The 27,718-nt window shown below is 43.1% G+C and overlaps 1 protein-coding gene, 1 long non-coding RNA gene and 1 pseudogene across 4 annotated transcripts; 2 read left to right on the forward strand and 1 right to left on the reverse strand.

The window, feature by feature from the left end:
- Positions 1-999: 999 nt before the first annotated feature.
- LOC109891315 (serine/threonine-protein kinase 38) lies at positions 1,000-21,678 on the forward strand. 3 transcript variants are annotated; one of them, XM_020483753.2, is made up of 14 exons: positions 1,000-1,116; positions 3,630-3,766; positions 5,549-5,600; positions 5,676-5,798; positions 5,985-6,068; positions 11,441-11,564; positions 11,833-11,987; positions 12,547-12,649; positions 15,835-15,896; positions 18,103-18,220; positions 18,376-18,499; positions 18,716-18,811; positions 18,927-19,021; positions 19,210-21,678. In XM_020483753.2, exons 2-14 carry the CDS (start codon positions 3,636-3,638, stop codon positions 19,359-19,361), a joined length of 1,419 nt encoding a protein of 472 aa, XP_020339342.1. In that variant the 5' UTR covers positions 1,000-1,116; positions 3,630-3,635; the 3' UTR covers positions 19,362-21,678. The 3 variants fall into 3 exon arrangements, with proteins under 3 accessions (XP_020339342.1, XP_020339341.1, XP_020339343.1); XM_020483752.2 differs by having other exon boundaries at positions 1,001-1,116; positions 19,204-21,678; XM_020483754.2 differs by lacking the exon at positions 3,630-3,766 and having other exon boundaries at positions 1,030-1,116; positions 19,204-21,678.
- Positions 3,088-21,676, forward strand: LOC116374226 (uncharacterized). Its single transcript, XR_004210088.1, has 2 exons — positions 3,088-3,609; positions 20,803-21,676. It is a non-coding gene; the product is annotated as an uncharacterized LOC116374226 (long non-coding RNA).
- A 43-nt stretch (positions 21,679-21,721) lies between the features above and the next one.
- On the reverse strand, positions 21,722-27,532 carry LOC109891619 (BTB/POZ domain-containing protein KCTD20-like; annotated as a pseudogene).
- Between the last annotated feature and the right edge of the window lie 186 nt (positions 27,533-27,718).

Below are 27,718 nucleotides of genomic sequence, written 5' to 3' on the forward strand. Positions count from 1 at the left end.
ATGTAGACCTATCTTGTCAGCATATCCATAATCTTTGGTTGATGATAACACTGTCGGAAAAACACCGCACTTCCGTAGCAGTCGAGAACACAGCGTGTTCAAGAACGTCAAACCTGCATTTTTCATTGTGTGTAAAAATTTTTTTTTAAAAGAACATTTACAAATAATGTCGTAACCTTGTTCGAGATTGAATTGTTGCGTGCCTCTGAAATTTGTTTAGCGGATTTATGATAATTGAACAGTTACTGACCTGCCTTCAAACAAAATGGGCTTTCAAGGTTACTTTATTGCAGACATATCACATCACCTACTGTCCATGTACGCAGGAATAAGTATTGTTGGAAACGTTGCACAAATTACACCTGAGACAAACAATAGACAAGAGTATCACTCAAAATAAATGATCATATGATGATCAGACCTGTACACCACGTGAATGTCAAAGGATGAAATAAGCAAATGGATAATAAAAAATTTAAACCAGTATCGTATATAGGACACGTTTTGACAGAGATTGTGAATATTTTTTTTATTTAACTAGGCAAGTCAGTTAAGAGCAAATTCTTATTTACAATGATGGCCTACCCCGGCCAAACCTGGACGATGCTGGGCTAATTGTCCGCAGCCCAATGGGATACTGCCTGGATTCGAACCAGGGACTGTAGAGACGGCTCTTGTATTGCGCCACTCGGGAATCCTCGTCTTTAGAGGGATTTACTCTGCTGCTACTAGCTGTTTATTATTTATGCATAGTCACTTTACTTTTTTTAGTAAGCATTTCACGGTAAGGTCTACAACACCTGTTGTATTCGGCGCATGTGACAAATACAATTTAAATTGATATTTGAGGTTTCATCACATAGTAGGGTATGTTATAGTAATATTTGAAACCCAAATAATTCTGCCATTCCTCTTTGAATTCTAAGGGTCAGACTAACAACATCATCGTTACCTGAATAAGACCCGAGTAGCCTACCCGAACATGGCCCGGGATAATTTGGAACTCCGCGGGGAGGGGCACTTCACTTCCCGTAATTACGAGTGGATACCGACCGTCATCAGACGAGAGGAGCAGATCCGAATTGAATTTCAACGATTAATACCATAACGGAGGAGGTGAGAGTAACATTTAATTTGACAATGATCATGTACACGTTGTAGATGTACCATACGAACTTACTTTATGAACGTTGTTTTATTGATACTTTGCGTGGGAGATATGGAGATTTAGGCTACTTTAGAAAGTTGTGATAATGTTAGATAACGTAAGAGTAAAACAAAGGCTCATCTCTCCTGACTGACAATCACACTGTGATCACATTAGTCTTTAATAGTAAAACAAAGGCTCTATGGTGTTTACTCCAAACGCTCTTGAGTTCCGTTTTGTACAACTACTGAAGTTGTTCATGCATCGCGGTACTTCCGTCTTGTGCGTGTGATACAAATCGTGATAGCCACACAGAGACCCTCGTTTTAGATTCGGTTTGAAAGTACTTTACTGTCGATACTTTGTCTCAAATTTCTACACACAAAATGAAAATGGAATTGTATTCAACATTCGCGAAAGAGACAGGGGACATATGTGTGTGTTTTGTCCACAGAATACCGCAGTGTGAGTCGTAATACCCATAAAACCTAGCGGTTAAACAAGGAAATGTTTTTCACCATTCATTTTAGAAACACTTATGGACTGTGTTTCGTGTAGGCTTACCCTGGCGTGACGTTTTCATAACCGTTTAAATCTTTCAAGGAAGAGGTGACTCCACTGTGGGGCTTTACAGAAAATGAATGTGACTATGTTGTCTTAAGGGACAGCATAGGAAACGTCGGTGGGGCTACTCCCTCTTTCAAACGTGCTGTCACTGCAAATTACTGTTGGCTGCAACTATGTTAAAAACCGATTAGGGACTGTACATTATTTATAATGAACGATACCAGGAGAACAGTTGACCTCTGAAAATGAAAATGGATGGCCCTCCCTTGAGGAAAATATATTTTTACCCGACCATCCCTGAACGCTTGAAAATGAGAAAGTGAACCCCCCCCCATACCCAAAAGTATAAACAAAACAGAAAGTGGATAGCAGAGAACATGCCTACGTTTACCCTCACTCCTAGGACAGAACAGCAAAATGTTGATTTTGTGGTGAATTAACAATTGGTTTGTGAATGGTGCCAATAATTGTATAGGTGTGTTGTACATGAATAATTGTACATGAGTTGACTGGAGAAGATCTACTTGAAGTGCCTAGGGAGTAGGTGTCCATTTGGAATAAAGCAATATTTATGGTTATAACCCACCCCTTCCTCCCTGCAATAACTTTTATAAAGTTAAAATATTTTTTTTGTGCAATAACACACAGAGTTATATAAATATAGGCATAAGATTAGAAGCCTTTTGAAATCCCCTATACTAATTTCTGGTGGGGAAAAAATGCCATTTAGTTTTCCCCTTTATCATTCCTACTCTACAGCAGGGGTTACCAAACTTTTTCACTCAGGACCCTCTTCCAGCAATGGGGAACATTCTGCTGTTCACACCCCTCTTGTTGGCGGAGAGAAAATGTTACAGGTTTAAAGCTTATTTCTGGCAATTCTACACATTTTGTCAGGGGGTGCAGAGACAATTTGGCAGTTTTTTAAGCACATTTTCTTGCAATTCTATACATTTTGCAATTTCTAATGTCTATTCATGTGATATTTGAGTGACTCAAACATTAGAACAAACTGTATAGGCTAACAAAACCTAGCTAAACACATTAGCTGATATGAGATAGTTGACTTGGACATTTATGACAAGATATAAATAGCTCTCTAAGAGGAAAACTTGATGCACTACCCAAATAGCACCTTATGCATTCTATTATTACAACTTTCAAGAGTAAGTTGAAAGCTGGACTGAGTTCTTAAAAAATATAAATTCATATATATATTCAGTACCAGTCAGTTTGAACACACTTACTCATTCCAGGGTTTGTCTTTATTTTTTCCTATTTTCTACATTGTAGAATAATAGTGAAGACATCAACATTATGAAATAACACATATGGAATCGTGTAGTAACCAATAAATTGTTTAACAAATCAAAATATATGTGACATTCTTCAAAGTAGTCACCCTTTGCTTTGATGCCAGTTTTGCCCCCTCGTGTTAATCACACTGTGTTGTTGATCTACTAGTGGAACACGTGAGAATATTCATCATCCATTTTTACTGTGTTAAAATTGAATTAGAATTGACTTAGGCAATAGTCATCACACCGTATTAATGATGTACTACCTGCCATTTTGTTTGTGGAAAACTTTAGTTATATGCACTCAAAGTTCACTGTAACATAGAATAACCAATTATTTTACCCCACCTTTTAAGTTGGCATAATATGGGCATCTTTTCATGGTATGATATTTGAAAGGCGCTAAAATTAATGAATCAATTTGGTATCATTTTTATTGTGAATTTGTGGTTCAATTTAGCGCCATCAGTTATGCTATCTATCACTCATATCCATCAGAGAGATGTGGTGACCAGCTGGAGGCTACATAATAGGGGACATCTGTAGACAGTAGGGCATAGGACACTTTACACTAATTGTGTGTGTGTGTGTGTGTGTGTGTGTGTGTGTGGGGGTAGGTAACCATGGCAACGAGGGGTCATTCCTCATGTTCCTCGATGAGTAACCACACCAAGGAGAGAGTGAACATGGCTATGGTGACCCTGGAGAACTTCTACTGTAACCTGATAGACCAGCATGAGGAGAGAGAGATGAGGTGGGTGTTCTGCACCATGCTCACACAAACTGGAACTCTGAAAAGCAAAGATGATTCCTGAAAACATGTCAGAAGCTAAGAAGGCAGCACAGTGGCTTGCCACACATGAGGAGAAGAGAGTAGAGGTGTGACACATCACATGATCTCTCTCTGCTTAGAGCCCCACACTGCCTGGTGATGTGTGTGTGTGTGTGTGTGTGTGTGTGTGTGTGTGTGTGTTGGTGGATTGTAACTTTATCACACCATTTCTTTATGGAAACCCCTTATTAGGAAGAGAGTATGTGTGTGGTTGAGAAAAAGAAAGAGGAAGGAAGAGAGAGACAGTGTTTTATACAGTTAGCTCAGGGGCTAGAAGCCGTTACAGACGTCTGAAAAGGAAGTTATGCCCAAAGCAAACTCCCAGTTACAGCCAATGTTCCCTCAAATTCGCTCAGTGCCTAATTTTTTTTAAGGTCTGCTGAGCGCAAACTTTGTTGTGAAAATTCTGTGCAACTTCTGGCGCGCGTTTGCTGTGAACACTGAAGCTGTACCCGTTTGGTCAAGTTGGTTACTGTGGGTATTTGATCATAATGTAGACCTACCAAAAACGATGGAGAAAATGCATCCCATAACATTTTAACATGGAAATAGCTGTTGAATTTTACAGCCTACAGTTGCAGCCAATATGGGGTGTTTAATGGAGGCCTTCATTCCATGAGACTTTTGAAAAAATATCATGGCTTGACATTAACCTGTTTATTCCAGTTGTCTTTCAGACAAGGTGACTGAAAATGTTGTTGTGTTGTTTGATGCAAGAAACCATAAAATAGAATGCATCATTATTCCCATACCATTATTACAGAGAATCAGACAAATAATGCTACCTTCTGCCTATTGGCTACATAGCGTATTCAAGCCAGTCTCAAAATACAACACTGTTCTTTACCTGACTCGCTTTTCAAAGATGGCTAGAAATGCACATGTTTTGTGATCTTGTAGGGAGCAACCACTCCCCCATTGCTGACTACAAATTATCTATAACAATGTTAATAAGTTCCTAACTAGTAAAGGTCAAATATACACACCTGGCTACATGTAGCTCTAGCTTTGATCTCAAAACACGCGGATCAACTCACAACTTCTCCTGCTGTAAACACAGTCCAGTTCAAAGTGAATGGCACAGATCCATATATGGCAATGGTCTATGTGCATATAGGCCATCTGCGGTATGGCTTACCGGTCTGTGAAGAGTACAGGCCTCAGTTTTGCCTGTCAATGCAATAGAATCCTACTCTGTTCTTCTTACAATAAAAACTCTTGCATAGTTAGTTTTGCATGCTAAGTCTTGCATAGTTTATTTTGTTTTGGTTTGTTGCATTGAAAGTGGCTTTTATTATGTTGATTCGATCACAATTCCCACAGTAAAGGGAAACGTTGATAGTGTTAAGTAACGGGGAAAACTCTAGAAAGTTGAGTGCAGTTCAATCTCGTGCTTCTCTACGCGGGCTGCTATTTCTTCTGCGGGGCAGTCCCGGGGGAGCTGTGTACCCGCGCTCGCATGCAGCTTGGAGGGAACATTGGTCACAGCTCAACCTACCCACCAATGTTTATGGTTTGTTTCTCTTTGAGAATGTATGAATGGGCCATTCCAATTCTGTTACCGTTCCTCCATAACTGTCCTGTAGAAATGAAACAGCAGGTAGTGTAGTGATCAGTAGGTTGGGAGGTGTCTTCCTGAATCAGCATATTTGACCATAACCATAACCTTTGCCTCTTGACCCTCAACCCCTATTTCGTTGCCAGGCAACAGAAGCTGGAGATGGTGATGGAGGAGGAGGGGCTGCCTGATGAAGAGGTGAGTATAGTTCTAGCAGTGGCAGGTGCTCACACACACACACACACACACACTTACACACAACCTGTGTTGCAGAAGCGTATTCGGCGCTCCCAGCACGCGCGTAAGGAGACAGAGTTCCTGAGGCTGAAGAGAACCAGGCTGGGATTGGATGACTTTGAGTCCCTCAAGGTGATTGGTCGAGGAGCTTTTGGAGAGGTAAGCATACATGGAGCTATTAGAATTCTGAACACGTCTGAACACAAAAACCGCACAACTGCCTAATCCACTGTTTCAGAAAATGTATTGATGACGGTAGTGTAAATACCCTTGCATTGGCTATGACCTCGGGAACTTCTTGCTGCCATGTTGGCTCAACTTTGACCTTTTTCCCCTGACTTCCAGGTGCGTCTGGTCCAGAAGAAGGACACAGGCCACATCTACGCCATGAAGATCCTGCGCAAGGCTGACATGCTGGAGAAGGAACAGGTGTGTGTGTGTCTCTCCCCCTCTCGGTCTCATTTTGTCTCTCCCTCTCTCTCCCCCTTCTGTCTCTCCTTCTCTCCCTTTTGTCTCTCTCGGTCTGTCTCTCTCTCTCTCTCTGTCTTACTCTCTCTCCGTCTTGCTCTCTGTCTCGCAATACAATTTGCTTTATTGGCATGACGTAACAATGTACATATTGCCAAACTTACTTTGTAGATTTACAATATTGTCAACAAGACAAGAGTAATAACAATAATCAAGGGTCAGAATAACCATACATTGAACAATAACAATAAGCATAAAGGACATGTGCAGGTTGATTGTTCTGCTAGACACTTTTCCTCATCTTATGGGAGGCAGCAATGTAGTGCGTTGCCAACCCACAGCTCTCTGTGTCCTCCCCCAACAGGACGGGTAGCCTATTCTCATCAGAGAGGTATTTGAAACCTTGAATAAGGGTTTCCAATTTGGGGAAATTACACTCTCTAATTGTTTTATATATTTTTTAAATGTTGTCAGGAAATGCAGCTCTGTCTCAGGTTCTGCTGTGGTGCAGTGGTTGCACAGCCTTTCCTCTACAGGGAGCCCGGTTTTCCTGTGTCTACCCTTCTCAATGGCAAGGCTGTGCTCCCTGAGCCTGTACTTTGTCAAGGTTTTGATCAGTAACCATGGGTAAATAGTTAGCCACCGTGTTCTGTCAATTTAGGACCAGATAGCACTGCATTTTGCTTTGTGCTTGTGTTTCCCAATAAGCAGTGTAGTTTTATTTTGACTGTGTTGTAATTTGGTTTATTCTGATGGACTGGATGTTCGGGTCCCGAGGCTTCAGTGTGTTTGTAGAACAGGTTTGTGAACAGCCACAGGACCAGCTGGATGAGGGGGCTCTTTTCTTTGCTCAGCTCTTGGCATTGCAGGGCTTGGTAATGATATGAGATGGGGTCACTGTATTTTAGATTTTTCTAAAACTTATTTGCTCTCTTTTTAGTTGTTGTTATTATTAGTGGGTGTTGGCCTAATTCTGCCCTGCATGCATTGTTTGTAGTTTTCCCCTGGACATGTAGGAGAATCTTACAGAACACTGCATGCAGGATTTTAATGGGGTGTTTGTCCCATTGGGGGAAATCTTGTTTTGCAAGTGGACCCCACACCTCGCTGTCATAAATTGGTTCAATGACACATTCAATTAGTTGTAGCCAAATATTTATGGGTAGGTTTTTTACAAACTTTTTACCCCTTTTTCGTGGTATCCAATTGGTAGTTACAGTCTTGTCTCATCTCTGCAACTCCCGTACGGACTCGGGAGAGGCGAAGGTCAAGAGCCGTGCGTCCTCTGAAGCACGACCCAACCGAGCCGCACTGCTTCTTGCCACAATGCCCACTTAACCCGGAAAACAGCCGCACCAATGTGTCGGAGGACACTGTACACCTGGCGACCGTGTCAGCTTGCACTGCGCCCGGCCCACTACAAGAGTCGATAGTGCGCCGTAGGACAAGAACATCCTTGCCGGGCCAATTGTGCGCCGCCCCATGGGTCTCCTGGTTGCGGCTGGCTAGAACAGAGCCTAGACTCAAACCCAGAATCTCACACTTAAGCCACTGCGCCACTCGGGAGGCCTGAATTAGCTTTTTAATGGCGTAGAATGCCCTGCGTGCTTTCTCTCAATTCATTCACTGCCTCATTAAGGTGTCCAATTGAGCTTATTTTTAAACATAAGTAATTGCAGTGTGTGCAGTACTCTATATATTTTGTACCAATTGAGAACTAATTCCCTAAGATCTGGATCTTCTCTGGAAAATCATTATTTTTGTATTTTTGGGGTTTACTGACAGGTCCCAGGTCTGGCACTACTGCTCTCACAGGTCTAGGCTCTGCTGTAGGCCATGTGCTGTGGGTGACAGCAGGCACAGGTCATCTGCGACGAGCAGGCATTTTAACCTCTGAATTGTGGAGACTAACACCAGAACACACGTGGGTTTTCTAGAATAGTGGCCAATTCGTTAATGTAAATATTGAACAGTGCAGGGCTCAGATTGCAACCCTGGCGAAGGTCCTTTCCCTGGTTAAAGAATTCTGTTGTTTTCTTGCCCATTTTAATGCTGCATGTATTGACAGTATACATTGATTTAATTATGTCATATATTTTACCCCATACACCATTTTCAATACTTTTGTAGAACAGTCCTGTATGCCAAATAGAGTCAAATGCTTTTTGGAAGTCGATAAAGCAAGTGTATATTTTGGTATTATTTTGGACATGTTTATCTATCAGGTTGTGTCAGGTGTAAATATGATCGGTCATGCAAGGTTTTGGTATAAATTCAATTAGGCTTTTACTCAAGACATTGTGCTTATTAAGGAAGTTTAAAACTCTTACATTTATAATACTACAGAAAACCTTCCCCAGGTTGCTGTTCACACAAATGCCTCTGTCATTGTTAGGGTCAAATTTGTCTCCGTTCTTAAAGATTGTGGTTATGAGTCCTTGATTCCAGATGTCAGGGAAATAACCTACACTCAGTATCAAATGAAACAGTTTCAATATAGCCAATTGAAATGTTGCACTAGTTAATTTGAGCATCTCGTTTAGGATGCCATCAGGTCCTCATGCTTTTTTAAATGTGAGGGCCTGAAGTTTCTTATTGAGCATCTGGTCAGTAATTCAACTTCTCATGAATTTGGCATTGTTCTGCGTTTGTCAATTTGAACAGTGTTGTAGTGTTTTAAAATGGGGGTTGTCCATTTTGTATCTCTAATTCCTCTAGTTTAGATTCTTATTTAGGTTTTTCCAATTTTGCCAGAAGTTGATATGTTTATGGACTCCTCAATTAGTGTCAGCTGTTTGCTGTTGTACTGTGCTTTTTTGGTTACGAGTGTACGTTTATAGAGTTTTAATGTCTCACAGTAATTAAGGCGTAATTCACAATTATCTGAGTCTCTGTGCTTTTGGTTGGAGGTGTTCTAAGTTTTTTCCATATACTTTTACAATCTGCATCTAACCAGTTGTCATCTGTGGTCTTTTTTTAACTTAAAAAAAAATATCAATTTCAGTTGTGCTTCTTTGGCAGTTTTCCTGAATATATCATTTTTGTAAAAAAAAATTACTCTGAGTGGGTGTGGTATCCAGAAAGTTATCTAAGAGTGTTTGGATTTTTTGGTTACTGGTTGCTTTCTGGTATTCGTCTGGGCTGTGAATGTGTGGTTTTGAGGAACACGGTAATTTGGCTGTGATCAGACAGAGGTGTTAGTGGCTTGACAGTGAATGAGCTGAGAGAGAAGGGGTCAATGTCTGTGATCATATAGTCTACTGTGCTGTGGCCAAGAGGTGAGCAGTAGGTGCATCTCCCCAAAGAGTCCCCCCGTACCATTGACAAAGTACAGACCCCGGCTTCTACAGAGCTGCAACAGATCCCTTCCGTTGTTGTTGATTGTGCTGTCACTGTTGTTTCTATGGGGGAGATGAAGACAGTTAGAAACAGTATGGCCTGTAATAAAGCTGTCCCCCCTTGTGGTTGTTAGATCGGGTAGGGGTCCTGTGCACTCATTTGTGTCCCCACAGATGAGCACATTTCCCTGGGCCTGTAAATGGCACGTCGCTACCTCAAGGGTGGGGAATATCTTATGTTTTTCAGTTTTAACCGAATGTGATATTTACACATTTTGAGGGGATCAATTAGATGTTGTAGTTTGGATTTGTACCAAATTATCAAACCTCCAGAGTCTCTGCCTCTATTGACAGAGCTGTGACTCTGTGACGGCACAATTACCTCTCTGTAGCCTGTGGGACAGTGAATGGCAATGTCAGCCTTACACCATGTCTCCTGCAGAATGATTACCTCTCTGTAGCCTGTGGGGCAGTGAATGACAATGTCAGCCTTACACCATGTCTCCTGCAGAATGATGATGTCAACATCTTTAAGATTTAACTCCAGTGCTAAACTCTTCAGTCCAAAGGTTGAGTTTAGGCCCTGAATGTTCCACATGCTGACTGATAGTGATTTCATGTTGCAAAAAGAAAGAATAGCGCAGTCAGAACTACAGTTACTACTAAGTTGTTCCTAGTGAGATAATGGATAACAGAAAACAGCTGACTCTTTTTCTTCTTCCGATTCATTGAACAAGTAAACTTTTAGTACTGTGTGTGTGTGTGTGTGTTGCTACTGCCTGAGCATAGATATCGTTGGCTGGCTGGCTGGTTGCTACTGCCTGAGCAGAGATAGCGTTGTCTGGCTGGCTGGTTGCTTCTGCCTGAGCATAGATATCGTTGTCTGGCTGGCTGGTTGCTACTGCCTGAGCATAGATATCGTTGTCTGGCTGGCTGGTTGCTACTGCCTGAGCAGAGATAGCGTTGTCTGGCTGGCTGGTTGCTACTGCCTGAGCAGAGATAGCATTGTCTGGCTGGCTGGTTGCTACTGCCCGAGCAGAGATAGCGTTGTCTGGCTGGCTGGTTGCTGCTGCCCGAGCAGAGATAGCGTTGGCTGGCTGGATGGTTGCTGCTGCCCGAGCAGAGATAGCGTTGGCTGGCTGGATGGTTGCTGCTGCCCGAGCAGAGATAGCGCTGGCTGGCTGGTTGCTGCTGCCCGAGCAGAGATAGCGTTGTCTGGCTGGCTGGTTGCTACTGCCCGAGCAGAGATAGCATTGTCTGGCTGGCTGGTCGCTACTGCCCGAGCAGAGATAGCGTTGTCTGGCTGGCTGGTTGCTACTGCATGAGCAGAGATAGCGTTGTCTGGCTAGCTGGTTGCTACTGCCCGAGCAGAGATAGCGTTGTCTGGCTGGCTGGTTGCTACTGCATGAGCAGAGATAGCGTTGTCTGGCTGGCTGGTTGCTACTGCATGAGCAGAGATAGCGTTGTCTGGCTGGCTGGTTGCTACTGCATGAGCAGAGATAGCGTTGTCTGGCTGGCTGGTTGCTACTGCATGAGCAGAGATAGCGTTGTCTGGCTGGCTGGTTGCTACTGCCCGAGCAGAGATAGCGTTGTCTGGCTGGCTGGTTGCTACTGCCTGAGCAGAGATGATGACTTGGAATGGAAAATAATAAAGTAATGAAATAAAAAAGGAAGTTATATACACAACTGAAATATTGTATTTATTGATGTCTGCTCAGTGTGGACCTGACAGAGACAATGGAAAATTGTCAATGTTTTGGCAGTTGAATGTTCAATATTTTTTCCTTTGGAATTTCCATAAATCAAATCTGAAATAGTTTTGTCATTATTTCTTAATTAATTTAATGTTTAAAAATAATCGTAAACAAAAGTATTTTTTTAAATAATCGAACCGAAAACGAGCGACCTCAAAAAGCACTATTCGCTCAGTGCTAATGAGTGTAGAGAGAATATCTCTGGTAATTCTGCATGATCTGTGTTGTATTTCTATGTTAGGTGGGCCATATCCGGGCTGAGAGGGACATCCTGGTGCAGGCAGACAGTCTGTGGGTGGTCAAGATGTTCTACAGCTTCCAGGACAAGATTAACCTCTACCTACTCATGGAGTTCCTACCTGGAGGTCAGTGGAGGCTGGTGGGAGGAGCTATAGGAGGATGGGCTCATTGTAATGGCTGGAATGTAATATATGGAAGGTATCAAGCATATGAAACCACATGTTCGACTCTGTTCCATGCATTACATTCCAGCCATTACAATGAGCTCATTCTCCTATAGCTCCTTCCACCAGCCTCCACTGCTGGAGATGTGGGTGTTATGTTTGTCCATGTGCATGTTTGCAGTCGTGTTTGTGTGTGTGATGCTGATGGTCTGTGTTGCATCCCCTGCAGGTGACATGATGACATTGCTGATGAAGAAGGATACTCTGTCAGAGGAGGAGACTCAGTTCTATGTGGCTGAGACAGTACTGGCCATAGACTCTATACACCAGATGGGCTTCATACACAGAGACATCAAACCTGACAATGTACTGCTGGACTCTAAGGTACACATACACACTACCTGGTTGAAATTACATCATTACACACAGGTTTAAATATGGTTGAAATTACATCATTACACACAGGTTTAAATATGGTTGAAATGACATCATTACACACACACAGACAGGAGAGTGACATCAGCATTATAATGTGGTGATCTGTCTGTCGACCCTGTCTAGATGAATAAATCCACACACAGTTTCACAGTCACCACAGGAAGTGTGATTTCAGAAACACTCTCTGGTGTTGTCGCACAGTATTACTGAAACATCCCCAGGAAGTGTGATTTCAGAAACACTCTCTGGTGTTGTTACACAGTATTACTGAAACATCCCCAGGAAGTGTGATTTCAGAAACACTCTCTGGTGTTGTCACACAGTATTACTGAAACATCCCCCCAGGAAGTGTGATTTCAGAAACACTCTCTGGTGTTGTCGCACAGTATTACTGAAACATCCACAGGAAGTGTGATTTCAGAAACACTCTCTGGTGTTGTCGCACAGTATTACTGAAACATCCCCAGGAAGTAGTGTAGTACAGCTAACCGTGTGTGTTTTCCAGGGCCATGTGAAGCTGTCAGACTTTGGCCTGTGTACAGGGTTGAAGAAAGCCCATCGGACAGAGTTCTACAGGAACCTCAACCACAGCATCTCCAATGACTTCAGTGAGTACAACAATAAAGCCATACGTGATTCATTTCAGTTGATAAAACTATACAACTTACAGTATACAATTCCTTCAGAAAGTATTCACACCTCTTGACTTTTCCCAGCCTGAATATAAAATTGATTCAATCTTCTTTTTTTTTTGTCGCTTGCCTAAACACACAATACCCCATGATTTTTGAATGACTACCTCATCTCTGTACCCACACATAAAATGATCTGTAGGTCCCTCAGTTGAGCAGTGAATTTCAGACACAGATTCAAATAAAGACCAGGGAGGTTTTCCAATGCCTCACAATAAAGGGCACCTATTGGTAGGTGAGTTTTAAAAAAAGCAGACATTGAATATTTTTTGTTATTTATTTAACTAGGCAAGTCAGTTAAGAACAAATGCTCATTTACAAAGGTGGCCTATACCGGCCAAACTCAGGTGATGCTGGGCCAATTGGGCGCTGCCCTGTGGGACTCCCAATCACAGCTGGTTGTGATATACAGTGGGGCAAAAAAGTATTTAGTCAGCCACCAATTGTGCAAGTTTTCCCACTTAAAAAGATGAGAGAGGCCTGTAATTTTCATCATAGGTACACTTCAACTATGACAGACAAAATGAGAAAACAAATCCAGAAAATCACATTGTAGGAATTTTTTCTGAATTTATTTGCAAATTATGGTGGAAAATAAGTATTTGGTCACCTACAAACAAGCAAGATTTCTGTCTCTCACAGACCTGTAAGAGGCAACTTTAAGAGGCTCCTCTGTCCTCCACTTGTTACCTGTATTAATGGCACCTGTTTGAATTTATCAGTATAAAAGACACCTGTCCACAACCTTAAACAGTCACACTCCAAACTCCACTATGCCAAGACCAAAGATCTGTCAAAGGACACCAGAAACTAAATTGTAGACCTGCACCAGGCTGGGATGACTGAATCTACAATAGGTAAGCAGCTTGGTTTGAAGAATTCAACTGTGGGAGCAATTATAAGAAAATGGAAGACATACAAGACCACTGATAATCTCCCTCGATCTGGGGCTCCACGCAAGATTTCACCCTGTGGGGTCAAAATGATCACAAGAACGGTGAGCAAAAATCCCAGAACCACACGGGGGGACCTAGTGAATGACCTGCAGAGAGCTGGGACCAAAGTAACAAAGCCTACCATCAGTAACACACTACGCCGCCAGGGACTCAAATCCTGCAGTGCCAGACGTGTCCCCCTGCTTAAGCCAGTACATGTCCAGGCCCGTCTGAAGTTTGCTAGAGAGCATTTGGATGATCCAGAAGAAGATTGGGAGAATGTCATATGGTCAGATGAAACCAAAATATAACTTTTTGGTAAAAACTCAACTCGTCGTGTTTGGAGGACAAAGAATGCTGAGTTGCATCCAAAGAACACCATACCTACTGTGAAGCATGGGGGTGGAAACATCATGCTTTGGGGCTGTTTTTCTGCAAAGGGACCAGGACGACTGATCCGTGTAAAGGAAAGAATGAGTGGGGCCATGTATCGTGAGATTTTGAGTGACAACCTCCTTCCATCAGCAAGGGCATTGAAGATGAAATGTGGCTGGGTCTTTCAGCATGACAATGATCCCAAACACACGGCCCGGGCAACGAAGGAGTGGCTTCGTAAGAAGCATTTCAAGGTCCTGGAGTGGCCTAGCCAGTCTCCAGATCTCAACCCCATAGAAAATCTTTGGAGGGAGTTGAAAGTCCGTATTGCACAGCAACAGCCCCAAAACATCACTTCTCTAGATGAGATCTGCATGGAGGAATGGGCCAAAATACCAGCAACAGTGTGTGAAAATCTTGTGAAGACTTACAGAAAACATTTGACCTCTGTCATTGCCAACCAAGGGTATATAAACAAAGTATTGAGATACTTTTGTTATTGACCAGATACTTATTTTCCACCATAATTTGCAAATAAATTCATTAAAAATCCTACAATGTGATTTTTCAGGAATTTTTTTCTCATTTTGTCTGTCATAGTTGAAGTGTACCTATGAAAATTACAGGCCTCTCTCATCTTTTTAAGTGGTAGAACTTGCACAATTGGTGGCTGACTAAATACTTTTTTGCCCCACTGTAGTCTGGATTCGAACCAGGTTGTCTTAGACCACTGTGCCATTTGGGAGCCCTTTTGTGCATGGTGAAGTTATTAATTACACTTTGGATGGTGTATCAGTACACCCAGTCACTACAAAGATACAGTCATCCTTCCTAACCCAGTTACTGGAGAAGAAGGAAACCACTCAGGGATTTCACCACGATGCCAATGGTGACTTTAAAACAGTTACAGAGTGTAATGGCTGTGATAGGAGAAAACTGAGGATGGATCAGCAACATTGTATTTACTCCCCAATACTAACCTAAATGACAGAATGAAAAGAAGGAAGCCTGTACAGAATACAAACATGCATCCTGTTTGCTAAAAGGCAATAAAGTAATACTGCAAAACATTATGGCAAAGCAATTCACTTTTTGTCCTGAGTACAAAATGTTGTGTCTGGGGCAAATACAACACACAATACACTCTCCATATTTTCAGGCATAGTGGTGGCTGCGTCATATTATAGGTATGCTTGTAAAGGACTGTGTAGATTTTCAGGATAAAAAAAATAAAGTAAATGGAGCTAAGCACAGGCAAAATCCTAGGAAAACCTGTTTCAGGCTGCTTTCCAAACACAAGGCAAAATCTACACTGGAGTTGCTTACCGAGGACAGTGAATGATCCTGAGCAGCTGAATTACAGTTTTGAAAATGTTTATCTAACAATTCATTTTGAAAAGGATAATGGGGAAAATATTGTACAGGTGTGCAAAGCTCTTAGAGACTTACCCAGAAAGACTCACAGCTGTAATCGCCGCCAAAGGTGATTCTAACATGTATTGACTTAAGTGAATTATACATTTCTGTATTTCATTTTCAATAAATCGACAAACATTTCTAAAAACATTTTGTTCACATTTTCATTATGGGAAATTGTTTGTAAATGAGTGAGAAAAACTATCTATTTAATAAATGTAGAATTCAGGTTGTGACACATCAAAATGTGGAATAAGTCAAGGAGTATGAATCCTTTCTGAAGGCACTTATTTGTCATGATTTGTCGTACATTTTCCACCGATGTGTGTAGTTGTAATTGAGTTGTGCCTGTGACAAATAATGTTTTCTTTACAGCATCTCAGTACATGAACTCCAAGAGGAAAGCAGAGACTTGGAAGAGGAACAGACGCCAGCTGGTGGGTGTCATGGAGCTCTGGCTACCTTCAATTACTACTCAGCTTACCTTAAACCTCCTCATAAACAAAACAGGGATGACTGTAGTATACAGTTTCACAATGACCTATGTTTAAAAAACAGTGTTGGTTGTGTTTATTTACTCATAGGAAAAAGTGTTCTCTCATGTTCTCTCATGTGAAAGAGTATAGCAGCTCCAAAGAAAATCAATTTTGTTACGCTAGAGAGCCTGTTGTTCGGTAGAGACTGTCTCTGGATGGAGTCTCTGGATGAAGTGAGGAAGGGCAGCGTAGGAGCACAGACACAGTACAGTACACATCTGATGTGCAGGTGGTTGGAGTCCTGTCCCTGTAAGGAGATATACAGCACACTCACTGTTACGTCAGTTACATTTCCGCAGCAAGTGTATGGCATCGTTAGAGAAATGTCTGAGGTCGATTTGGTCAATTCATTACTTTTCTGGTAATGCAAATTTAACTTGTGAGCTATAGGTTGTTTTACGGTCTGGGCTATGGAGGTTGTTTTACTGTCTGGGCTATGGAGGTTGTTCTACTGTCTGGGCTATGGAGGTTGTTCTACTGTCTGGGCTATGGAGGTTGTTCTACTGTCTGGGCTATGGAGGTTGTCCTACTGTCTGGGCTATGGAGGTTGTTCTACTGTCTGGGCTATGGAGGTTGTTTTACTGTCTGGGCTATGGAGGTTGTCCTACTGTCTGGGCTATGGAGGTTGTTCTACTGTCTGGGCTATGGAGGTTGTTTTACTGTCTGGGCTATGGAGGTTGTTTTACTGTCTGGGCTATGGAGGTTGTTTTACTGTCTGGGCTATGGAGGTTGTTCTACTGTCTGGGCTATGGAGGTTGTTCTACTGTCTGGGCTATGGAGGTTGTTCTACTGTCTGGGCTATGGAGGTTGTTCTACTGTCTGGGCTATGGAGGTTGTTTTACTGTCTGGGCTATGGAGGTTGTTTTACTGTCTGGGCTATGGAGGTTGTTCTACTGTCTGGGCTATGGAGGTTGTTCTACTGTCTGGGCTATGGAGGTTGTCCTACTGTCTGGGCTATGGAGGTTGTTCTACTGTCTGGGCTATGGAGGTTGTTCTACTGTCTGGGCTATGGAGGTTGTCCTACTGTCTGGGCTATGGAGGTTGTTCTACTGTCTGGGCTATGGAGGTTGTTTTACTGTCTGGGCTATGGAGGTTATCCTACTGTCTGGGCTATGGAGGTTGTTCTACTGTCTGGGCTATGGAGGTAGTCACATTTTGTGACATTTTGATGTTCTGAAGGTTTTTTCCCGACTAAGACCTCCTCTGCAAAAACGTCAACATCTATTACAGATTTCTTGATTTATCTTAGATTAATTCTGACTATTTTGAAGCAGTGTTACTGGCTATGTTGTTGCTATGGTGTCTCAAGAGGGTCATACAGTAATATTGCAGTAAGAACCTAGTCTGCAGGCACCTTAACCCTCTCTCCTCTCTACTCCTCTCCCTCTCTCCTTTCCCCCCTGTCCTCTCCCTCTCTCATTTCCCCCCCTATCCTATCCCTCTCTCATTTCCCCCCCTATCCTCTCCCTCTCTCATTTCCCCTCCTCTCCCTCTCTCATTTCCCCTCCTCTCCCTCTCTCATTTTCCCCCCGCTCCTCTCCCTCTCTCAATTTTCCCCCCTCTCCTCTCCCTCTAATTTTCCCACCCTCTCCTCTCCCTCTCTCAATTTTCCACCCTCTCCTCTCCCTCTCTAATTTTCCACCCTCTCCTCTCCCTCTCTAATTTTCCCACCCTCTCCTCTCCCTCTCTCAATTTTCCCACCCTCTCCTCTCCCTCTCTCAATTTTCCCCCCGCTCCTCTCCCTCTCTCAATTTTCCCCCCGCTCCTCTCCCTCTCTCAATTTTCCCCCCGCTCCTCTCCCTTTCTCAATTTTCCCCCCGCTCCTCTCCCTTTCTCAATTTCCCCCCCGCTCCTCTCCCTCTCTCAATTTTCCCCCCTCTCCTCTCCCTCTCTAATTTTCCCACCCTCTCCTCTCCCTCTCTCAATTTTCCCACCCTCTCCTCTCCCTCTCTCAATTTTCCCACCCTCTCCTCTCCCTCTCTCAATTTTCCCACCCTCTCCTCTCCCTCTCTCAATTTTCCCACCCTCTCCTCTCCCTCTCTCAATTTTCCCACCCTCTCCTCTCCCTCTCTCAATTTTCCTCTCCTCTCCTCTCACCATTTCTCAGGCATTCTCCACTGTGGGAACTCCAGACTACATTGCCCCAGAAGTGTTCATGCAGACTGGATACAACAAGCTCTGTGATTGGTGGAGCCTGGGGGTCATCATGTATGAGATGTTGATTGGTAGGAGGGATATCTGTTGATTGGAAACACAGAGGCCCTAACTCAAGAGTGGCATTAGTAACTGAAACCTTTGTGTAAATCATGCATTTATGTCAGTTTGACGCAAGTTATGATTGAATTAGGATTGCTGTCTAAATGTCCCTCTCTCTCTCCAGGCTACCCCCCTTTCTGTTCAGAGACGCCCCAGGAAACCTATAAGAAAGTGATGAACTGGAAGGAGACTCTGGTGTTCCCTCCAGAAGTACCTATCTCAGAGAGGGCCAAGGATCTCATCCTCAGGTCAACACCAGTACTACATATCAACATGTTGAAAAATAGAGCGAGATGAATAAACATTCTGTAGCTTACTGTACAGCATGTTGCTCTTGAGAAGAATGAACATCAACTAAATGGTTACAATGTAATCTCAAGCTAGTTCTGTATCTATGGCAAGCACACTTCTATATCCCTCTGTGGTTGTTCTCAGGATCTAAACATGTCTATTTTACTGCTTAGGTTCTGCTGTGAGGGAGACCATCGGATCGGGGCGACAGGAGTGGAGGAGATCAAGAGAAACCTGTTTTTTGAGGGAGTCGATTATGACCACATCAGGTACACAGGGACTACTTACAAGGAACAGTTTATATCTAAATCAATGAGGTTTTTATACCTCAGTGGTCCAAATGTCCAGGCCTCACTACAGTTTTGCATTTGTCACCCATCACAGGGAGAGACCTGCAGCGATCCCCATTGAGATTAAAAGCATCGACGACACGTCAAACTTCGACGAGTTCCCTGAGTCAGACATCCTTTCACCCACAGGTGAGAGAAAGACAGACAGTTTCAGCAGAAACTATTTTCCTGTGTCTCAGTTGATTATTATTCTGACTCTGTGTGTGTGTGTGGTTGTACAGTATACCCCGTGACTATCAACTATAAAGCTCACTCCCTTTCTCCTTATCTATTTCCACTCCCTCTTTCCTCTCCCTCTTCTCTCTCCCAAGCTGCAGCAGCTCCCACCAAGTCCCCAGCAGCAGCAGCTGCAGCAGAGGCTGACTATAAGAATAAGGACTGGGTCTTTATCAACTACACTTACAAGCGCTTTGAGGGCCTGACAGCCAGGGGAGCCATCCCTTCCTACATGAAGGGAAGTAAGAGATGAACTGTGACCCAATAACTTGCACTGCAATGGCCCCCTGAACCCCTCACCTCCCAGCAACACCCCTCACCTCCCAGCAACACCCAGCAACACCCCTCACCTCCCAGCAACACCCAGCAACACCCCTCACCTCCCAGCAACACCCCTCACCTCCCAGCAACACCCAGCAACACCCCTCACCTCCCAGCAACACCCCTCACCTCCCAGCAACACCCCTCACCTCCCAGCAACACCCCTCACCTCCCAGCAACACCCAGCAACACCCCTCACCTCCCAGCAACACCCCTCACCTCCCAGCAACACCCAGCAACACCCCTCACCTCCCAGCAACATCCAGATGTCTTCACTTCACTGTTCTATTTCATATTACCACAAATATGAAAAAAGCTAAATCTCAGTTTATTTCAACAGTTCAGTTAAACTGTGTTCATGGGGTAAGTATATTCCCTGCAGGCCTCCTGAACCAGGATTCATTATAGCCGGTGAATAAATGGTTGTGACCACTGTTTGACCTTTCTGCGAATGTAAAACTTGATCTTAGAAACCGGGATAGCAGCTTTGATTGAGTAGGACCCAATGTCTCAAAGCTGAAGCCTAACTCTAACCTTCCCAGCAGCACTGAACAGCCGTAGAGCCGCCCCCTTTGTGCCCCTCCAGAACCTTCTCCCTATTCCTCTCCTCAACCAGTCAGACTGTTCATAGGAAAACGTCTCTACTGTTCTCTGGGAGCTGGCAGGTTCCCAGCAGTCTGTATCACTTCCCCTGTGATGTCATCAGATCACTGCTTGCCTTCAAGGGAGGAGTTAGACGATTGCTATTTTAGGGTTCTATTTTGGGGATTTTTGTGATGTCACCAGTTAGTGAGTGAGAATTTTCAACAAAGGACAGAAAATTCCATCGTGGTCTTGCTACTCCTCTAGAAATATAAGCAAGAACCACTTCTCCTTTACTGCCTTTGTTGTGCCCAGTTATTTTTCTTCTCTAATTTTGTATAATACAGACATTTTCAATAAGGTTGATTCTAAATGCTGTTGGATTGAAATAGTATTAGTTTTCAGGGATATAACTAATGCTGGTTGTGTGTGTATGTTGAGCTGTCTGAATCTGCCTTTACCCAAAGAACTACAGGAGCTGTACAGTAGTTTAACATTTGAATCCCCCTTCTTTAATGTCAAGTTGTTTCATTGCATGATGGAAAGATCTGGACTTTCGCTCTCACAACTTACTTACTTGATTTTTTTTACAGCCGGACTTTCTAAAGCTGGTATTTAAAGAAAGGATTCTTATTTTAGTCTTCAGTTTTTTTCCATCTAGTATTTTTAACTCACAAAGGTACCACTGTTTTATGAATAATGCTGGTTATTCATGAATTTCGTGTACATTTTAGAACTTCCCTAAATATGGAATTTCAACTTTCATATATCTGTGTTTATAGCACTTTCAGGTGTGTGTGTGTGTGTGTGTGTGTGTGTGTGTGTGTGTGTGTGTGTAAACTTGTTCTCACTTTACTAGAGTAACTACAGGAGACTTTACTAGAGTAACTAGTAAATCATCTAATTACTATGCCATCTGGTAGTAGTACAGCTATGGAACACTAACCATTTGTTCAAAGTCTTAGAATTTTCAAGAGAATACAATGCTAAGTGCTATGTAACTTCTTATGCTTAAAGGTCATTACAAAAGGTAATTCCCATATAGTTACCCTTTAGTAATACCTTTGTAAAGTGTCCTTTCCAGATGGACGACTGAATGACGTTAAAGTGTAGTTTTCTACTAATTCTAGTTTTGACTCGAGTGCTTTAAGGTGTTTTTATTGCCGGAGAAGTAAGCCCTGAGCAGCTGCTTAGAATGATAGACAAACCGGCTGCGTTTACACAGGCAGCCCAATTCTGCTATTTTTTTCACTAATTAGATCAGCTCTGATATTGATTTGATGTGAAAAGAATCTGATGTGATTGGTCAAAAGACCAATAAGTGGAATAAAGATACCAATTGGGTTGCCTTTGTAAATGCAGCCTTACTACTGTAGTGCTGTTTGAAAAGGTACATGTGACAAACAGGCGGTACATTACTTTCCATTATGTCTGCTGATGTGTTTAACAGATATCCATATGCAAATGACTACATGTATAAACCGCAATCATTTCTCTCTGCTGGATGACACATGCAGTATACTATGCATAGATGTGAGTGTGTGTCTTATTGAATACTTCTATGAGGTTTTGAATGTTTTCAGCTCAACCACATTTCTCTGCAAAGAAAAAAGCTTTAAATGCTAAAATGATATCATCATTCAATAAAAGTTTCTTACAACTCTGTGGCATACTGTCTGTGGCTTCGTTTGTATGTCTTTGTCAGGACAGCTATCCCTTATATAAGATGTCAACTTTAGGTTCTATTAGGCAAAACACAAAATCATAAAGTTAGTTCAGTTGTCAACATATTTATTCAAATTTCCTCTGCAGCTGTGAAATTCTTGGAACAAATTCTTTGAAGAAAAACTATGTACATAACCTTAAACAATAATACTGAACGGCAGCCTTCATATAAACAATTTCCATAGTATAAAATGTAATCAGCCATAAAAGGAAAGAACCGCACACACACTTAATATAACACATATAACACAAATCTGTGTTTGTATGTGTGCGTACATGTACAGATGTAGGATCTTAATTTGACCGGTATTGTTGCAGCAAAAGTATCCTGCAGCAACAGGATTTGAACATACACACTTTTCTGCCGATGTAATGTTGCTTGATCGGTGGTTAGGCTATTACCTGGACAAAATTAAGCTACATTAAAAGTACAAAACTGTTCATACAACTGTGCATTAGTGTGGATTTCCAGTGAATTTATTTTATTCAGTGACCAAATTAAGATCTAACATCTGTATACATGTCTGTGTTGCATGCTCCTCTGTCTCGGTATGTGTATATGGGTTTGGACTGTACAGTCATTGAGGTTTGTTTGCGTGTGTCTGTAAATGTACATATCCTGAATGGGAGACAGGCTAACAGATGAGGGTCTTGGGTAGAAGTTGCCCCAAAACACAGATCTAGGATCAGCTCAACCTTGCCAAACCCTGACCTTAACCAATATGGGGAATAAATTATCCTATACAAGGTCAACTTCTATGCCTTCAACTGTCATTGGAGGGTGGGGATCGGTGCTGATCAGCCTATCCAGCTCGTCAACCTGTGGTTGCGGGTCGTGGTGTCTCCCCCAGAGAGTCGATGATGTTGGGGACACACTGGAAGTCCGTCTTGGCCCTCCTATGTTGAACATAATAAACGGCTCTCTATCCACAGGATGTGTACCAAACTCACTAAAAGTGGCAGTAATAAAGCTTCTCTTGAAAAAGACCCAGAAAATATAAAAAACTAGCAACTCACTGCCTTCCTGAAAACAAACAATGTATACGAAATGCATCAGTCTGGTTTTAGACCCCATCATAGCACTGAGACTGCACTTGTGAAAGTGGTAAATGACCTTTTAATGGCGTCAGACTGAGGCTCTGCATCTGTTCTCGTGCTCTTAGACCTTAGTGCTGCTTTTGATACCATCGATCATCACATTCTTTTGGAGATTGGAAACCCAAATCTGACATCCCAAACCCAAATCTGAATCTGACAATTAATCTTGATGGTTGTACAGTCGTCTCAAATTAAACTATGAAGGACCTCGACGTTACTCTGGACCCTGATCTCTCTTTTGAAGAACATATCAAGACTGTTTCAAGGACAGCTTTTTTCCCATCTACGTAACATTGCAAAAATCTGAAATTTTCTGTCCAAAAATTATGCAGAAATATGTATCCATGCTTTTGTCACTTCTAGATTAGACTACTACAATGCTCTACTTTCTGGCTACCCGGATAAAGCACAAAATAAACTTCAGTTAGTGCTAAATACGGCTGCTAGAATCCTGACTAGAACCCAAAAATTTGATCATATTACTCCAGTGCTAGCCTCCCCACACTGGCTTCCTGTTAAGGCAAGGGCTGATTTCAAGGTTTTACTGCTAACCTACAAAGCATTACATGGGCTTGCTCATACCTATGTTTCCAATTTGGTCCTTCCGTACATACGCTACGGTCACAAGACGCAGGCCTCCTAATTGTCTCTAGAATTTCTAAGCAAACAGCTGGAGGCAGGGCTTTCTCCTATAGAGCTCCATTTTTATGGAATTGTCTGCCTACCCATGTGAGAGACACAGACTCGGTCTCAACCTTTAAGTCTTTACTGAAGACTAATCTCTTCAGTAGGTCCTATGATTGAGTGTAGTCTGGCCCAGGAGTGTGAAGGTGAACGGAAAGGCACTGGAGCAACGAACCGCCCTTGCTGTCTCTGCCTATCCGGTTCCCCTCTCTCCACTGGGATTCTCTGCCTTTAACCCTATTATAGGGGCTGAGTCACTGGCTTACTGGTGCTCTTCCATGCCGTCCCTAGGAAGGGTGCGTCACTTGAGAGGGTTGAGTCACTGACGTGGTCTTCCTGTCTGGGTTGGTGCCCCCCCTTGGGTTGTGCCGTGGCGGAGATCTTTGTGGGCTATACTCGGCCTTGTCTCAGGATGGTAAGTTGGTGGTTGAAGATATCCCTCTAGTGGTGTGGGGCTGTGCTTTGGCAATGTGCGTGGGGTTATATCCTGCCTGTTTGGCCCTGTCCGGGGGTATCATCGGATGGGGCCACAGTGTCTCCTGACCCCTCCTGTCTCAGCCTCCAGTATATATGCTGCAGTAGTTTATGTGTCAGGGGGCTAGGGTCAGTCTGTTATATCTGGAGTATTTCTCCTGTCTTATTCGTTGTCCTGTGTGAATTTAAGTGTGCTCTCACTAATTCTCTCTTTCTTTCTCTCTCTCTTTTGGAGGACCTGAGCCCTAGGACCATGCCTCAGGGCTACTTGGCATGATGACTCCTTGCTGTCCCCAGTCCACCTGGCTGTGCTGCTGCTCCAGTTTCAACTGTTCTGCCTGCGGCTATGGAACCCTGACCTGTTCACCAGACATGCTACCTGTCCCAGACCTGCTGTTTTCAACTCTCTAGAGACAGCAGGAGCGGTAGAGATACTCTCAATGATCGGCTATGAAAAGCCAACTGACATTTATTCCTGAGATGCTGACCTGTTGCACCCTCGACACCTACTGTGATTATTATTATTTGACCATGCTGGTCATTTATGAACATTTGAACATCTTGTTATATTCTCCACCCAGCACAGCCAGAAGAGGACTGGCCACCCCTCATAGCGTGGTTCCTTTCTAGGTTTTTTCCTGGGTTTTGGCCTTTCTAGGGAGTTTTTCCTAGCCACCGTGCTTCTACACCTGCATTGCTTGCTGTTTGGGGTTTTAGGCTGGGTTTCTGTACAGCACTTTGAGATATCAGGTGATGTAAGAAGGGATTTATAAATACATTTGATTTGATTTGACTCTTTCCTTCCTTCTTCTCCCAGGACAGCTGGATGAAAGGTCGCTGCACGTATTTATAGATGACCGGGCGCCACTTCACTTTCTCCTTACAGGTGGGGTACCCTGGGATACAGCAGGACCACACACACACATAATGTTCAGTATCTCTGTAGGGTTTGAAGATCTGAGGGATACTGGATAGATGTAAGAAAGTGTTCCGAGTCTATGTAGCCTATAGCATTGGAACACTTGGATTGCTTTACTTGGTTGTTTCCTTAGGATAAACACCAAAGGGGAAGGGGCTAGGAGAAGCAGCTAAGGGCCAAGGGGTTGATTTGGGGCATGGGAAGTGACTCACCCTATAGATGCCAATGCATGTTTTTCAGTCCTCTCTCCTTCAGTCGGGCTTTGGCCATGTTTCTGTTGTCAATGTACTTGAAGAAGCAATAGAGCTTGTTGCTGTACAGAACTGGACACATTAAAGAGCAAACAGGAAATAATATCAAACAGGAAGTAATATCAAACAACGTGCTCACTCCATAATTAGGCTGGGTTGCTAGATCCTCAAGAATATAAAGTATAAACATTTGATGAACAGCACTGTCCAAAATATACATTTAAATGATCCATTTTATCAGTCATTTATTATTCATTCTCATTACTCTGAGAGGGGCGTAGTACTATGGCACCTACTCTGTCACGCTCCCAATCCACTCTGTCATCATCTGTGAGAACCACAATGTGACACTCCCTCTTCCCCTCTTGAGCACTGGACATCATCACAGGGACAACAAGCTCCCCAAGGAACACCTCAAACTCAAGCTTAGCTCCATCATTAGACAGCTCATGCAGTAACGCACCTGGGACAGGAACAGACAGAGGTCACATTATTTTAACTATGACCTCTGATTTGTTGTCATAGTTGATAGTTCACGTACTCTTGTGCATGGCAAAATATATATCTCAATACGGAACATTCAAGAAGAACATTCAAGAAGAATAAGCAATTAAAAACAGATTACCGTAGCGTTATTTAGTTGTACATGCAACGTTGCAAAACATTACTCAACGTTTCGGTCTTGAACAGAGTCCTGGTCAGATCAGGTGTGACTGTGTTACTCACTGAGGTCTTGGCACTTGAAGGTGCTGTAGTGAAAGTTAATACAGAGGTAGCTTCCCTGAGCTCAGACACTGACACCCCCTCTGGACACTTCAGGATACCCCCTTTGTAAAAGTCCCGAGAAAGAGAATTGAGAGAAGGGGGTGAAGGTACGAAACAAAGCCTCATAAAAATAAACTTATCCTTGTCTGATTTAGAGTAGGTAAGGTAAAGGAATATATGTCATTTAATAATTCAGGTGTACTACACTCAGAAAAAGGGTTCCAAAAGGGTTCTTTGGCTGTTCTAATAGGAGAACCCTTTCTGGTTCCAGGTAAAACTCTTTTGGGTTTTGTAGAACCATCTGTGGAAAGGGTTCTACATGGAACCAAAAAGGGTTCTACCTGGAAGCAAAAGGGATCTTCCTGGAACCAAAAAGAGTTATTCTAAGGGTTATCCTATGGGGGCAGCCGAAGGACCCTTTTTGGTTCTCGATTGCTCCTATTTTTCTAAGATTGTATTTTAAGAGTAACTCACCAGGATGACTGAAGATGCTGGCTCCGATTCTCTCAGCGATCTTCTACTCTCCCTTTGGGTTCGGCCATGTAACGTGATGGGCAGCACCAAACACCATGAGATTTAAAATGTGTTATTTAATCATGTTCTCTTCTAAAGTCTTTGGACAATATGAAATTTGTATGCAACGTACTACTAAATGTCCTCACAACATTAATTTCTGAGTTCAGTGCTTGTTGAAAGCCTTGTCTGTGTTCGATGTACATTTACCATTCCAGTCTTTCCTTTGTTAGTACAGTGTAACTTGTCAGAATCATCACAATGCTTCCAATGTGTGTGTGAGCGAAGGTGTTAATGAGACAACTTTTCCTCTCAACCTCAGATTATTAGCTTAGACGAACCCAAATGGCCACCGGGTCAGATAAAAAAAACATCACTCTCTTGAGATTAGAAACAAACCACTCTAAAATGTTTGCTGAGGGTTTAGGGCTTTGTGTTTCTTGTATATCTTTCCCCGGGCTAATAATAGACTGTACTATTGTATTCGACGTGGTGATGAACCACACTTGAGTGATTAGTAACCTTGCCTGAGACCTGAAGATTTAGCTCAGTGGGCTAGCCCAGTCTATTACACTATAATAAAATAGTATGATTGCTGCTGAGGGGTCTGGCCCGGCATGGTGTCAGGTTGGTCTGTAAACAGGGTGGGGTCTGGCCCGGCATGGTGTCAGGGTGGTCTGTAAACAGGGTAGGGTCTGGCCCGACATGGTGTCAGGGTGGTCTGTTACAAGGTGGGGTCTGGCCCGGCATGGTGTCAGGTTGGTCTGTAAACAGGGTGGGGTCTGGCCCAGCATGGTGTCAGGGTGATCTGTTACAGGGTGGGGTCTGGCCCGACATGGTGTCAGGTTGGTCTGTAAACAGGGTGGGGTCTGGCCCGGCATGGTGTCAGGGTGGTCTATAAACAGGGTGGGGTCTGGCCCGGCATGGTGTCAGGGTGGTCTGTGAACAAGGTGTGGTCCACCATTAGGGTCACCCTCCCATGGGGGAGGTTTTTCTCACCCCTCCCCTCATGTTGGAAGTCTGACATCTCAATGTCTGGAGGAAGAACAAGCGCAATCACAGTTCATCTCATGGGTTCATACATTACATGAACAGAAGTATGTGGACACCTGCTCGTCAAACATCTCATTCCTAATCATGGGCATGAATATGGAGTTGGTCCCCCCTTTGCTGCTATAACAGCCTCCACTCTTCTGGGAAGGCTTTCCACTAGATGTTAGAACATTGCTGCGGGGACTTGCTTCCATTCAGCCACAAGAAGATTAGTGAGGTTGGGCA

Source organism: Oncorhynchus kisutch, linkage group LG5, assembly GCF_002021735.2.
Source record: "Oncorhynchus kisutch isolate 150728-3 linkage group LG5, Okis_V2, whole genome shotgun sequence".
Classification (NCBI taxonomy): Eukaryota; Metazoa; Chordata; class Actinopteri; order Salmoniformes; family Salmonidae; genus Oncorhynchus; species Oncorhynchus kisutch.